Source organism: Stenella coeruleoalba, assembly GCF_951394435.1.
Source record: "Stenella coeruleoalba genome assembly, chromosome: 1".
Classification (NCBI taxonomy): Eukaryota; Metazoa; Chordata; class Mammalia; order Artiodactyla; family Delphinidae; genus Stenella; species Stenella coeruleoalba.
The window spans coordinates 19,949,248-19,963,530 of NC_137169.1; the positions used below are offsets into that span (position 1 = coordinate 19,949,248).

The 14,283-nt window shown below is 48.5% G+C and overlaps 2 protein-coding genes across 4 annotated transcripts in view; one reads left to right on the plus strand and one right to left on the minus strand.

Moving 5' to 3' along the window:
* Nucleotides 1-279: 279 nt before the first annotated feature.
* MTFR1L (mitochondrial fission regulator 1 like) lies at nt 280-12,949 on the plus strand. 3 transcript variants are annotated; one of them, XM_079915434.1, is made up of 7 exons: nt 280-390; nt 3,231-3,372; nt 3,796-3,900; nt 6,716-6,825; nt 7,049-7,260; nt 8,473-8,794; nt 10,859-12,949. In XM_079915434.1, the coding sequence occupies exons 2-7, from the start codon at nt 3,349-3,351 to the stop codon at nt 10,962-10,964; spliced, it is 879 nt and encodes a 292-aa protein (XP_079771560.1). In that variant the 5' UTR covers nt 280-390; nt 3,231-3,348; the 3' UTR covers nt 10,965-12,949. The 3 variants fall into 3 exon arrangements, with proteins under 3 accessions (XP_079771560.1, XP_079771562.1, XP_079771561.1); XM_079915436.1 differs by having other exon boundaries at nt 345-418; XM_079915435.1 differs by lacking the exon at nt 280-390 and having other exon boundaries at nt 443-3,372.
* A 48-nt stretch (nt 12,950-12,997) lies between these two features.
* Nucleotides 12,998-14,283, minus strand: part of AUNIP (aurora kinase A and ninein interacting protein) — a 36,619-nt gene continuing 35,333 nt past the window's right edge. The window contains exon 3 of the mRNA XM_079915422.1: nt 12,998-13,875. Coding sequence (XP_079771548.1) covers nt 13,103-13,875 — 773 coding nt within the window. The 3' untranslated portion in view covers nt 12,998-13,102. The remainder of the gene's footprint in view (nt 13,876-14,283) is intronic.

A 14,283-nucleotide genomic window follows, 5' to 3' on the forward strand; every position in this document is an offset into this window, starting at 1 on the left:
ATTGGGGGGCCGATAGCAACTCAGACCCCTTCCAGAAGTCGCTTCGGGACTAAGCGCGGAGAGCGCCAAGGAGGCCGAGACCAGCGGCGGATGAGACCAGGCAGGCCTCAGGGATCTCCAAGCGCAATCAGCTTTTCCCCAGGGCTTTGACAGGCTGGGGCGCGGCCTCGGGTGGGCGTGCCTCCTCCCTCGGGATCGGCAAGTGCATCGCCCCCCCCACCGCCCCGCGCAGAGCCCTCGCTCGCCCCGCCCCCAGCAGGGCCCGCCTTCCTAGGGCGAGCGCCGCCGCGGCACGGTGCGCAGCTGCTAGGGATCGCTTCCGGGGGGCGGGTCAGCGGAAGTGAGGGCGGTTGAGGCTGGGCGGCCGGCTGTGGTAGGAGGGGCCGTGAGGTGAGTGAGTCCGGAGCCGCAGTGTGAGGTGAGACTAGGTCCGAGCGCCGCCCCGGAGCGGGAGCGCGGCCTTCCGGCCCGGCTGTCGCGCGGCCTAGTGCCGGGCGCTGTGCGGTGCCCGCGGCTGCTGTGCCCGCGCCGGTTCTCGCGGGAGCCCGTGTCGTCCGCCTCACTATGTCAGGGGGGAAACTGAGTCCCCAGGGGCAGTTGCTCGCCCGAGTCAGCCAGCTGCACCAGAGGCTTCACGTTTCGGCCGCCTCCTCGCTCCTTCCGGGACCCGGCCCCGGGCCTGTGGGTCCAAGGGCCGCCCGAGCTGCGGCGAAAACTTGGCCGACCTTGGCCCTGTCGGGTCGGGCTGTTGCGGGGGAGGGGAGGCGTGTCCCGGGCAAGGTCCTCGCGGCGGCTCCCCCGGCGCAGAACTGCGCTGAGCGCGGCGACCTCGGCGGGGACCGGGGTGATGCGGCCAGGCCCCGCTCGGGAGGCGCTGCGTCTCCGGCGGGGGACCGCGTGTAAACACTGGGGCAGCAGCGTCGGAAGGGGCAGTGCGCGCGCAGAGGTGGTGGGAACCAGCCGGCGCAGCCAGCGAGCTGGGGGCGTCTTCTAGCCAGACGCTTGTGGAGGGTTCAAGGCTAAGTCGGCGTTCTCGTTGGTCCGTGTCTTAATTGAACAAATGCTCGAGTGCCTGCTGTGTACTGAGCGAGCGCTGGGCTGTGCCTGGGAAGTCCCCGCCCTTCGGACAAACTGCACAGCACACCGTTACCTAGTTACTGCTGCTCGAAGGAAACGCGGGGTGCCGGGCGGAGAAGGGGAGGCGATGCTTGAGTTGAGCTCCAGAAATGATTAAGGATGAGCTTGGAGAAGGGGGTGCTGGTGTTTCGAGCAGAGGCAATAGTGTGGACAAGGCCAGCGTGGCTGGAGGGCAAGGCTAAAGCAGGTGTGGCTGTGAAGTGTGCAGGGACCGGAGTGGACAGGCCTTGTAGGCTGCGGGGAGTTGGGTACACAGGGCAGAGAAAGATGAGGTTGGGCCTGATTGGGGACGGCCTGCTGGCCATGCAGAGGAGTCTAGACGTTATCCTCTTGGCTCTAGCAAGCATAGGGGGTTTGAAGCATGGCAGGGATATGATTAGCACTGTGTTCTAGAGAGATTCCCCTGGCTGTCGTGTGAGGGTTAGGCCCAGCTGAGCTTGGAGGTAAGTTTGGAGAGGAAGTGGCTGCAGTGACTAAAGTGAGAAACGCAGGGAAACAGTGTTGTATGGAGCTTGTGGCAGCCACTGAAATTCAGCGAAGAGCCCGGCACACAAAAGGACTTTGATAAAAGGCTTGAATTTGCTGAGAAGATGGAGCCCGTGCAGGAGGCAGCAGGGTCTGCAGACTTTCTACTGCCGTGACCACTGAGTGACCTTAAACCAGTCCCTTCCTCTCTCTAGCTTCTTTTCCTCATGTATTGTAAAGTGAGTGAGTGATACCTCCTCTCCTAGCGGTAGAAGAGAGACCCTCCAAGGGAGGTTTCCAGAAAGAGCTGCTTCGGTCAGCGCAGCCCAGCCCCTCTTCAGAGGCTGCCCTTGGCTCCCCAGTGACTTCTTACCCAGGACATTCCCAGCCCTTGAACACCGCACCCCACCCCCCACCATCTACCTTTGCGGCCTTACCATACTCTGCTCTTCATATCTCTTCACATTCCTTTCCTAGACCTGTGGTGGTGTTGCTGTTTTCCTTCCCTTCTTACCCGCTCTGAAGTCACCTTGTGGCCTTGGGGCCGGGGGCTGAACTCACCTGGCCACCTGCCTGGTGTGCCTTTCTTAAGCAGTGATATTCAGTCTCTGCTAGAATTATGTATTCAGGTCCTATCTCTCGTCTAGATTATGAGTTCCTTGAGAGCATGGCTGTGTCTTACTCCTTCCATAGCCCCTACAGTGCCCAGCACAGGGCCTGGCACAGAGTGAGTATTGTTGGTGTTTGATGAACAAGGGACTGAATGAGCTCATTGACTGCAGCTGCTCACCATGCAAGGGCAGCTGTGAGGAATCCAGTCAGCAGCAACTCCACCCATCTGTGTCTTGCTTTAACAGTTCATTAAGTACTTTAAAATCCCGTTTCACTGATTGACTCTTAAGGTAACTTAGAGTGGCAGCTCTTCCTGTCATCTTTTTACAGATGGAGAAACCAACATTCAGAAAGTTCATGTGACTTGCCTGTGGCTACTAAGCCAGTAGATGGCTGAGCCAGGATAAACACTTGGCTCTTTTCCCCTGTAGCCCAGTAGACAGTTTGGCTACCGGTGGTTGGCTGTTCTTTGTACTGTTGTCTGTTTTACCTCTTCCCCTTATGGGGGCCCAGCAGCGCTAGGCTGGGTGGCACATGCTGGCCTTTTTACATCTTATCCCCAGGAATGAATGTTGGGCTTGGATGGTACCTACAACTCTGGCTTTCCCATGAGCTTTTTTAACTTCCAAAGGGTTCTGTTTAATCTTAAGAAGTTTGCTTGTTGTTTTCTCTTATCAACTTAAAAAAAAATTTTTTTTATTATAGTTGATTTACAATGTCATGTTTCTGGTGTACAGCACAGTGATTCAGTTATACGTATATATTCTTTAGAAGTTTTGCCTCAGGAAACCTAAGGGCTCAGGAAGGCTCCCAGGGTTGGCCAAGCTCGTGTAGCGAATCTGAAATAGAACCTTTAAGGGTCTGGATTTGTTGTTGGGTGAGGGAAGCCTCTTCGGCTGGTTTTCTCCCCCTGTGAAATGTCAGAGAAGCCTCAGCGTTAGTCATGGGTCTGCAGGGCCTGGTTTTGTGGGGCTTGTGTGGTGGCCACTGAGTCTCCTGTGGGGGGTCTTTCACAGGAAGAGGAGTCTGGTTCCTTAAGATGGCCTGATATGAAGGCATCACGCCTCCTGCGTCCCCAAGCCTCCAGAGCTGCCCTGTGGCTGCCTTGTCCTTCAAGTGCAGGAGCCAGTGGAAATGTCGGGAATGGAAGCCAGTGTGGTAAGGGGCATTCCCAGGGCAAGGGTGTGGTGGGGAAGGTTAAACACTGGACCTGCTGCAGTTCTGAGATTCTCAAGTTAATTCTTCCCCAACCCAGGCCTGGAATTGAAGGGTCCTCCCTTCCATCCCCTCCCCCAAGGCAGAACCAACTATGATCTTGGGGCAGTTAAGGAGTCAATGTGTTTCCATCATTCTGTGCAGAGGGAAGGGAGGGCAGCCTGGCTGATCCCTACACCCGGCTAATTCCTCACCCTTTCACTGGACCCTCCCAGCATTGACTGTGCCTCGACAGCAGCAGGTGTCCCCTTAGGTGGCTGGCCAAGGTGAAGGTTGGCCCCTGCTAAAGGGGACAAGGGGAGAGGATGGGGACAGTAGTTGGATGTTCTCTGAGGTTGTGGCCGTCCCTGTCTCTTTCTGCTCTAGACCATCCCAATCTGGCAAAACAAGCCGCATGGGGCTGCTCGAAGTGTAGTGAGAAGAATCGGGACCAACCTGCCCCTGAAGCCATGTCCCCGGGCATCCTTTGAGGTAAGTGAGCTGGAAGGGCAGACAGAGTAGAGGCTCAGAGTGTATGGGAGGCTGGTGCTGCTTCTGTGCCCCAGACTCCTTGGCGTTGCCAAGGCAGGTTGCTTTCCTGGTCACTTCTTCTAGCTACCTATTTTCAGTGTTTCCATGAGGCCATTATGCCCCATCCTCTTCCTTCTGGCCAAGTCTAACCATTCCTTTACTGGGCTATTTCAGTCTCACCTCTGTGCCTAGGGGGCCTTTAGTACCCACTCTGCAGCACAGATTCTTGTCTGGCCCAAGTAAGACCCCTCGTGCAGTGGAAAGCTAAGTAACTTTATTAGTCCCAGCTGCCTCCCTCTGAGAGCTAATGGTTAAGCATCAGCTCCAGGATAGATGGTTAAGGTGTGTGCATTTGGGGAGCTGGGACACAAAAGAGATACTTCAGCTTTCTGCCTACACAAAGGAGACAGAAATATATGCCTGAAAGGATGTGGGCCCAGGGCGAAACAAAAATGAAGGAGCTGAGTTTGTATGTCACATGGCTGAGCTGCAAAGTCTGTGTAGGAGCTTGATCTGGAGTCTCTGAATTGGTGTCAGGGTTGGTATTAGTCAGGAGTGGGTTGCGGGGGTGTTGTCCCTTGACCCAGATTGCCAGTTACTGTGTAGGGCAGGAAGTGGCCCTAGCTGCCTTAAGCATCAGGAGCAAAGGGAAGGACAGCTAGGGAGTGTGAGTCTGTCAGGGTTGCCCCCACGCTCGGCTGTAGCCCCTCCAGTCCTTTGCCTGCATGCTGCTGGGCAGAGATGGTCAAGGGCACGGGCTCCCACGGAGCAGGAGTAGTATTAGTAATACTAGCTAACATTTACTGAGCCCATACAATGTGCCAGGCTCTGTGCTAAGTACTTTATATATATGTTAACTCATTTAATTGCCAATAGCAGAGGAGCACTCTGGGTAATCAAGGAAAGCAGATGGAGGCTTCCCCTAAATGGCCCATCTTAGCATTAGCTCCTGGGTCAGTGGAAGTCTTCCTCTGTAACCCTGGAGTATCACTTCACTCCTGCGAGACCCAGGTTCCCTATCAAAAAGCCAGAGCTATCAACTCCTGATCTACCTACCAAACAGTCTATAACAGAAACATCTGAATTTAACTCATGTATAGGTGGATTTTTGAGAAATTATCTCTAGATTTGTTGTAAATTGATTACTTTAAATATTTGAAGGGAATCTTGCTGATTTATTATTCTTTAATTTACCCATATAAAAATATTAAATTATGAAAAGTAAAAAAGGAGAAAGGGAAACAAATTACCTATAATCACACAGTCATGGCACAATAACTGTTAATGTTTTAGTGTAGTTCTTTTCAATCTTTTTCTAAATGCATGGTTCTTTCTTTGTTGTAATCAGTAAGTACATAATTGAACCTTCCAAATTTTTCATTTAACATGGTGTCACTCAGTCTCTCTGTTCCCTAGTTGTTCATTTGGGTGAAGGAGCAATTTAAGGAGTTACATTATGATTCCTTTTGTATAATTATTTTTTTATTTAAATCTAAATAGTCAGATTATCAAGTTTGCTTCTAACAGTGTTTGTTGCCTTAACATGTAGATCCCAGTTAGCTACAAAGGTGTTGTAAGGAGCTTGCCAGGAGAGATTTCCTGTTGCTGTAACAGATTGTCCATGTCCTTGCACCTGTATTCTCACAACCAGAAGGCAAGACGCTCTTAGGCCGTGGGCATCTGTTAAAAAGTAACTCTGGCCAGTACCACTGAACACCCCTTTGCTCTAGCCAGGGGTCAGCAGAGAGCCAGAGAGTAAATATTAGTTTGGCCAAAAAGTTCATTGGGTTAGTGAATACATTCAATAACGTTCTTGGTGAAAATGAAAAATGTCATTTATTTTTTACTTAAAACCGAACTAGGGCTTCCCTGGTGGCACAGCGGTTAAGAATCTGCCTGCTAATGCAGGGGACACAGGTTCGATCCCTGGCCCTGGAAGGTCCCACATGCTGCGGAGCAACTAAGCCCGTGCGCCACAACTACTGAGCCTGCACTCTAGAGCCTGTGAGCCACAGCTGCTGAGCCCACGTGGCACAACTACTGAAGCCCGCGCGCCTAGAGCCCGTGCTCTGCAACAAGAGAAGCCACGACAATGAGAAACCCGCGCACCACAATGAAGAGTAGCCTCCACTCACCACAACTAGAGAAAGCCCACGCAAAGCAACAAAGACCCAACACAGCCAAAAAAAAATAAATTTAAAAAAAAAAAAAAGAACTTTTTGGCCAACCAGTATTTTAGGCTCTGAGCCATACTGCTCTCCATTACAACTACTTACTTCTGCTGTTATAGCTTAAAAGCCACCGCAGATGATACTTAAACAAATGGGTATGACCATTTTTCCAGTAAAACACTGTATATAAAAACAGGTCCCATCCCCGCTCTTGGCCACCGTGCTTTGCTTGGAGGATACAACACGCTCATGACTGGTCTCTGCACCTTCCCATCCAGTAGCCAGAGTAATCTTTTAGAACCTCAAATCTGATCCTTACTTACTCAGAATCTTCCAGTGGCTCATTATTGATCTTAGAATCAAGCTCCTAATTCACTTTCCAGTCTCTCCCAACTCCCCACCCCACCAATCCAATTCCAGCCATGCTGAATTACTTGAAATTTCACAGACTCTTGCTTCTGGCCTCTTATTCAAGCTATTTCCAACTGGGACCTCCTCTACGAAGACTTCCCTATACATTAGGTGTTCCTCCTTTGTATTTTGCTCAGTCTCCAGTTGTTTCATCATGAAGGCAGTAAATGTTGATGAATTTTGCTTCCCTACAGACCCTGCCCAACATCTCCGACCTCTGTCTGAGGGATGTGCCCCCAGTCCCTACTCTGGCTGACATCGCCTGGATTGCTGCGGATGAAGAGGAGACTTATGCCCGGGTCAGGTAGCGGAGGCAATAGCCTACCAGCTGGGGAATGAAAAGCTTCTTCCCAGATGAGGTGGTAGGCAGCAGGAAGAGTGAGAGGTGGAGGGCAACAGGAATGAGAGCTGTGGGCTCAGAGTGGGAGCAGAACCTGGCTGTATTACTCGTGTAGGAGTGGTTGAAGGAATTTTGGAAGCAGTGCAGTGGCCCGCTCTCTCTGACACACTGTCTTTCCCTGGTCCAGGAGCGATACACGCCCCCTGAGGCACACCTGGAAGCCCAGCCCTCTGATCGTCATTCAGCGCAATGCCTCAGTGCCCAACCTCCGTGGGTCGGAGGAGAGGCTCCTGGCCTTGAAGAAGCCAGCCCTGCCAGCCCTCAGCCGCACCACAGAGCTGCAGGAGGAGCTGAGCCACCTGCGCAGCCAGATTGCTAAAATAGTGGCAGCTGATGCAGGTAAGAGCCCCTGAGCTAGGACTAGGATATAGCAGGCTGTTCCTTTTTGCTTAGCTTTTGGACAGGATAGGGATAAGGATGGTCCTTGGTTTGGGGGTGTTTGGGCCTAGGGCTCTGAGGTTGCCATGAGGCCTGGCTAGCCTGTTACAATCTTTGGATGGTTTCCGTCAGCCATTTTGGGGCTGACTGGTTGGGTTAGGAACAAAATCTTCACTTAACCTGGGGCCCCAGGCAGATTCCCCGCCTTGGCCACAAAAACCAACACTCTTCCAAGTGTCTTTAAGATCATGTCTTCCATGAGCGCTCATGGCTTTCCTTTTCAATATGAGAAATAAGCATTCCCTACAACTAAGAGACATTCCTCTTTGTAAGCACCTATCTCCCCTTTCCTTGCCTTTTCCAGCAGAGACCCTCCACCCATTCCTCCACCTTTCTGTCTGCAGTTAAGGCAGAACCACTGGAAATGAATGGGATGACCAGATGCAGGAAATACTAACAGGTGGATCTCTCCCAAGGTGCTCAGTGTTTAACCCTCATATTCCTCCCATTCTCAGTTTTGCTCCTCACTGACTCGTAGTCATAGCTCCCAAACCTTGTCAGTTGGTAGAACACATAAAAATCACGGTGTTCTCTTTGAAATCTTCATGTATTTAATTCCCTCATATGGCAGTTTTATAGAGGAAATGGACCTGAATTTTCCATTTATATTTGTTGGCTACTTTTTTGTCCCTAGAATGTTCCCTAGAAACTTAGAAATTGAGGAAATTCTATCCATTAAAATCTGGGCACTAGGAGGACCATCACCACTCTGGTTTTTTGCTTCAGAACAATTCTTTCAGTCACAGATAGCTGGATTCAAAGGAGCACAGTCAGAAGCACTGGCCTAATTAGAGAAAAGGACAAATTCAGGCCTTGGTTCTGCACTGTTGCTTCAGTCTAAAGAGTGCTGTCACTCCACAGCCCACTGCAGAATAGGAGCTTTTAGGAGGCAAGGCCCTTATGGGGTGGTTTTCTTCTGCCCTCCTGGAACACTGGAAGAGCCCAGTACTGCTACATCTTCTTGAGATCCTGAGAGGGGAAGGTAGTGGAGGAACCCAGGATGTCATGGTGTCAGCGTAGGAAATGAATGTTTGGTAGGCAGTGCTTGCAGGGAGATGTAACTGCTGTATTTTAGCCCCAGTGTCCATCCATGCCTATTGTTTTCTCTTTCAGCTTCGGCTTCATTAACGCCAGATTTCTTATCTCCAGGAAGTTCAAATGTCTCTTCTCCCTTACCTTGTTTTGGATCCTCATTCCACTCTACAACTTCCTTTGTCATTAGTGACATCACCGAGGAGACCGAGGTAGAGGTCCCTGAGCTTCCATCAGTCCCCCTGCTTTGTTCTGCCAGCCCTGAATGTTGCAAACCAGAACACAAGGCTACCTGCAGCTCGTCTGAAGAAGATGACTGCGTCTCTCTGTCCAAGGCCAGCAGCTTTGCAGATATGATGGGTATCCTAAAGGACTTTCACCGGGTGAAGCAGAGCCAAGATCTGTAAGTGTATTATAAGGAGCTGTGATGATCTGTTTATTGTTTAAGTTGCCTGTGGCCAATTATCTAATAGAAAGTACTTACATAGTAAGTCCTCAATAGTAGTCATTTGTTATTTCATTCACAAAGCTTGCTGCCTGCTTGCTAGTGCCTGGGTCCCCAGTTTGAGGAAAGAGCAACACTTTACATTTGGTTGGGGTGACCTAACCCAACCAAATGTTGTTAGACTAATAGGGATTTTACAAGAAACCTCATCTAATCCAGCTTCTGTCCCCCAGAGGGGCTTCACCACTTCAGTTTTCATACTGCTAGTGACAAGTGTCCCCATGCCCCACCCTTCAAAACATAATTGCGTAATAGTTATTTTAGTATCTCAAAAAAGTAGACTTATTTGGTGAAAGGAACATTTCCTTTAAACACAGTGGTCCATTATTCAAACCAGCCCTGCAAATTCAGAGATTTATGAACAAGGCTTTTGAGACTCCTAGGTAGTTCCTAAACCTGGCTGCCTATCAGAATTGCTCAGATTTATTTAAAAAAAAATACACCTTAAACTTAACAAAGCAGAACCCCCAAGGAGTAGAGCTCTAGGTGTTTCTGATGTCAGTGTAAGGGGATGTGGGAAATACCTACCATGAGAAACTCATCTAGCAGAGAAGCCCTAGAGCTCCAGCCTGAGGGAGTCACCACCTTGCAGTGTTTCCCTACCGCACAGCACATACCAGAAGAGCTTATTCAAATGCAGGTTCCTGGGCATTGAAATATTTGACATCCAGACCTCAAAATCCAGAGGCCAGATGTGCAGCTGTATTTGTTAATGCAGTTAAAAAGCTGTTTTGGGGGGTGGGGAGGTGAGGGCTGTCTCCTGAGCTGACAAAGTTCCTCTTAAAGGAACAGTGACTCACCTCGCACAAGGATCCTTTTGTGGCCCCATTTTCTTCTGAAAACTAGACAAGGGTCCTGGTAGTCGATTCTGTAGGAAAGTTACTTTTACCTTCCTTCTCTGGCCATACGGACCCGCAGGTCTTTGGTCTCCTGCATTCCCAAATTCAGCTGCTGCTGCTGCCTTGGGGCCACACTGAGCATTTTTCTTCTGGTCAATGTTTTATAGATTGGACTCTCCAACTTTCTTATACCTGCCTCTTGTACCATATTAGATCTGTGACCCCCTACTGCCAAGCCCTTCCTCTCACTTGTGTCCTGGGCCCTTTCCTCCTTTGTTGATAGAAGGAGCTGGGGGTTGATGACTAAGGAGCTGGCTTGATGACTAAGAACGGGAAAGTAGCGCCATCTTCAGGGTTCAGAAATGTGACAGACTGAAGGCAGTTCCTCTTTTTGTTTTCAAGGTTTAATAATCAATCTTGGCCTTTACATCTAGCATAATGACCAATAAAATGCTTTCATGAGGATGTATGTATGTAAGAGTTCACTAGAATTTCAAGCAACTATTTTCCAGGAAAATACCTGATGTTATCAGGTAATTTGAACCTACCCTAATCTGAAACTGGTTTTGTTCCCACGGGCCCCTTATGATGTGAACATTTTACTATAAATTCTGGATTGCTTATAAAAAACCTCTCAGTTTCCCTGACAGGGAGACGAGGTAATAGTAAATCCTCAGCACACCTTTTCCTCAGAACGAATAAATGTCAGAAAAGCCAAGAGTCATCAGTCATTTCCCCTGCTGACCTGGGGAAATGCTACTAAGAAAAGATAGGGCCAGAAGGTGGGAGCAGAAGCTTAGCCACCACAGGCCAATACCAACAGGTTTGCCCACATTTTGTAGCCATTTTAGGAAACAGCAAAGCCATGTCTAGTTAAGAGATGAGATTTGTAACCAGCAAGCTTGGTTTTGAACTGTGGATTCACCACTTACTGAGTGACTAATGACTTTGGGTAAATTCATAACCTCAATGTGCTTCAGTTTCCTCATCTGTAAAAGGATTGTAGTAGCTCCTACCTCATAAGAGTGTTGTGAGGATTAAATGAGATTGTATTCCAACACACAAAACACTGCCCAGGGCAGAGTAAGTACTCAATAAATACAAGCTATTATTGTGTCTCTAGGAACCGGAGTTTATTGAAGGAGGAAGACCCAGCCCTCCTTATCTCTGAGGTCCTAAGGAGGAAGTTTGCGCTGAAGGAAGAAGATATCAGTAGAAAAGGAAACTGATGGCACTCAGCTCTGCAAACTCAGTCTCATGCTCCTGGAATTCTTTCAATAGCTGCCTTCCTCACTGCAGATGTTTCTGCCTCTCAATTAGAAATCTTCTGCAACAGTCTGGCCAAAAGCTAGAGCTTGGACTAAGAGAAGAGCTGCATTATATGTTTTCTGTACTTCAAACCTTAGCAGAAGCTGCCTGTTTTGAGCTGAGACACGTTACAGGTAATTGTGTAGGTTGGAATGTCCCAGTTTAAAGGGTGAGATAGAAGTTTCTGGTTTTTCCTTGCCCCTGTGTGAAAATAGGTCCTAAATGAATGACTGACTTCACTGCACTAGACCCCATAACTGGTCTCACTGAACACTTTGTGCCCAGCTGTCACTTACTCTCAGCCAGTTCCTTGCAGCAGAGCAGGGCTGAGGGGAGGGGGCTATGTTTATGTACATGTTCACAGGGCAGGGAAAATCTTATGCTGCTCCATCATGAACTGACACCAGTGCCCAGCAATCACTCTCTCCCCCTTCTCTGTCCAACACCTACATGTTGAGGTCGAGCCACTGGACCAGCTGACACTTGGGCTACTGGGAGGCCTGGGCTGTTTTTTCTTAAATATATTTTGTAATACTGTACAACCAAATCTACCCTCCAAGGCCCTGGGCCCTCATTGGTTCCACTAATTGAAAGCTCTTTCTCTTCCATGGACTTTAGTGTAAGTCCAGTAGGAAAGAGAAATGGAGATGGGAAAGAGAGTACCATCCTTCTTCCAGGCCCTTGACTGCTCCTTTGCATTGGGCCAAGGTTTGTACCTACCACACCATGCATGACTCAGATGCCCTCAGGTCCCTTTTCTCTACAGTATGTATCCTGTGTGTGTTTGGGTTGAAGCACTACCTGACATTAAAGGAAGGATTTGGAGAGATATTGCATTTGCTGTGTCCATCTCTGAGTCGTGATCACCCAGTATCTCCCACAGGTATAGAATTTCTATTAATTTTAAGGTATATGAACTTCTTTAAACAGGTTCCTGGCTTCCCCTTGCCTTTAGAAGAGAAGGCTTCCCTAGGGAGCTTCTTATCTCTTTCTTTACAGAGAGATTTTGCCCTAACCTTTCAAACCCGGTCCCATCTTATAACTTGCAAGCTTGCCCCCCAGAGGCTTATTTTTAAGCCTCTTAGGTACCACACCTGCAACATGGGAAACTGCCACCTAGTGGATGTCTTGAGTAGAACACAAGTCAAATTAGACGTGTTCAGACCCATGGCAATGACAGCAGAGTTGCGTTTTCAAAAATAAAATTGGTAAGTTTTAATTACCAGCAGAGCCAGCTTTGTAAACATTTATTTGGATTCATAGTTTTACAATGGGAGTTCTCTCCCACCTTGTAGTAGAAGAATGATATAGTCCCATTTAGATCGTTATATAGGTCAGCCTTTTTTAGGGAGATGTTTAAACATATAGTATATAACTTTAAAATGCTGTAAAGTTACCACCAAAATAAAATAACAAAACTACCTAATCATCTACCTCTCTCTCTATCCTCCCTGCCCCTGTACACCTGGGTCTAGGAGATTTGCCTTATCACTCAAAAAAGTGTCAAGAATAATGGTCACAGCTTAGGTCGCATGGGTAAGATTACAGCCAGAGATTAAAAGAAAGACCACACATCCATAAAAAGCAGTATCCCAGTCAGGCATCTGAAAGGGCAAAGAGGTGGCTCTGTGCAGGCTGAGTAGCAGGCTCTTCAGTGGAGAGATGAGCACCTGGCCTGCCTCCTCAGTGTTCACCATAGACTCATGCAGGGAATATACCAGCCACCTCCTCCTCAGGGAGGGGCATGATGCCAATCATACTGTCTCAACAAGCGGCCACCTGCTTTATTTACACAAAGAAAATGCTCAATAGTAACAGCATCATCCCATGCCTCCCTCCCACCCAAGATCATTCTCCTGAATGACCTTTCTAAAACAAAGATCTTACATTCCCCTACTCCAATATACTCACCCCCTGAAGATACTTTCTTATATGTCATTTCAAGGTACTTTTGGAACCAAACCCTCACAAAGACATTTAGACTTGATGCCTGATAACTTGATTACCTTCAGAGTCCTGGGTAAAGAGCAAATCAGTCTGCAGATTTAACTGAGTGGTCCTATCCTGGCACTGAGCCCAAGAGCTGTTTGTTAGGAAGCTGTCCTAAGCCCTGATTTTGGTCATTGGTTACATCTCGGAAAGGAGCTCTAGAGTTGTGGGCAATGACCCTCTGGCCCTGAGAATCCTGGGTGAAAAGCTGACTCCAGGAGTCCTTGTCATTCTTTTCGCTGTCCCAGGAAAACACAGGAATAGGACAAGGGCTTTGTTTCACTGCTTCTTTGTTTGCTCCACTCCAGGAATCCTGGTATGTTTGAAGGAGGATGGGGGCCTGCCTGTTTCTTTTGGCAGACACCTTTTCCAAGTTAGTCTTATCCAAGAGCTGATGGCCCTTGTGCCCAGGTGTTTTACTGTGTCTCTCCACATTCTGATAGTTCTTTTTCTTAGATCCATAAGGCCATTCCCTTTTCCAGGAAGAATCCTCTTCTTCCTTTTGGTCCAGTAAGCAAGAACTCTCCAGGTCTTGGGTGAAGGAACAGGGCAGTGATGCTTTACTCTCTCCAGCACAGACAAAGGTATCAGGCTGGAACAAAGACAGCACAGTCACGCATGGGCTTCCTATTCCATGGTGGTGAGAAGCCTGGAAGGACTGAGGAGAAAGTCTAGCTTCCTGGATGTCTGCAGGGGTTGAAGTGGCTAAAGGGGGTGCCATGCAATCATCCCCCAAGCCCTGGATCAGATGGTCTAGCTGGGTTGCATCTTCCTTAGACTCTTTGTTGGTCTGACTTTCTATATGAGACGAAACACTCCTCTGGTCACCACCATTTGTCTTTCCTAGTAAAACAAGACGAACAAATATTATTCTGCAGGAAAACTCCACCTGAGTAGGATTTAGGTGGCTTTTTCTGAAATCAGTATCAGCTACCATAACTACTAGTGCAGGGGTCTTAGGACTCTTCACAGATCTTTGTAGCCGATCTTCCTGCTTTCAATCTCTTTTCTTTCCTGAATGATCTAAAACATAGCTCTTATATTCCCCTACTCAAATATATAGATGCTTCCCATGACCTACCTAATAAAAGTCAAACATGTTATACAGTCAGACCACAGCCTACTTTTCCAGTTGAGTGGGGTTTGTTTAACATAGGCCACATCAGTTTTGCTTTTGTTTTTTATTTAACATAGTTTCTGCTAAATAGTGATCCTGGCCAAATATCACCCCTGGATATTATCCTTTGAGAA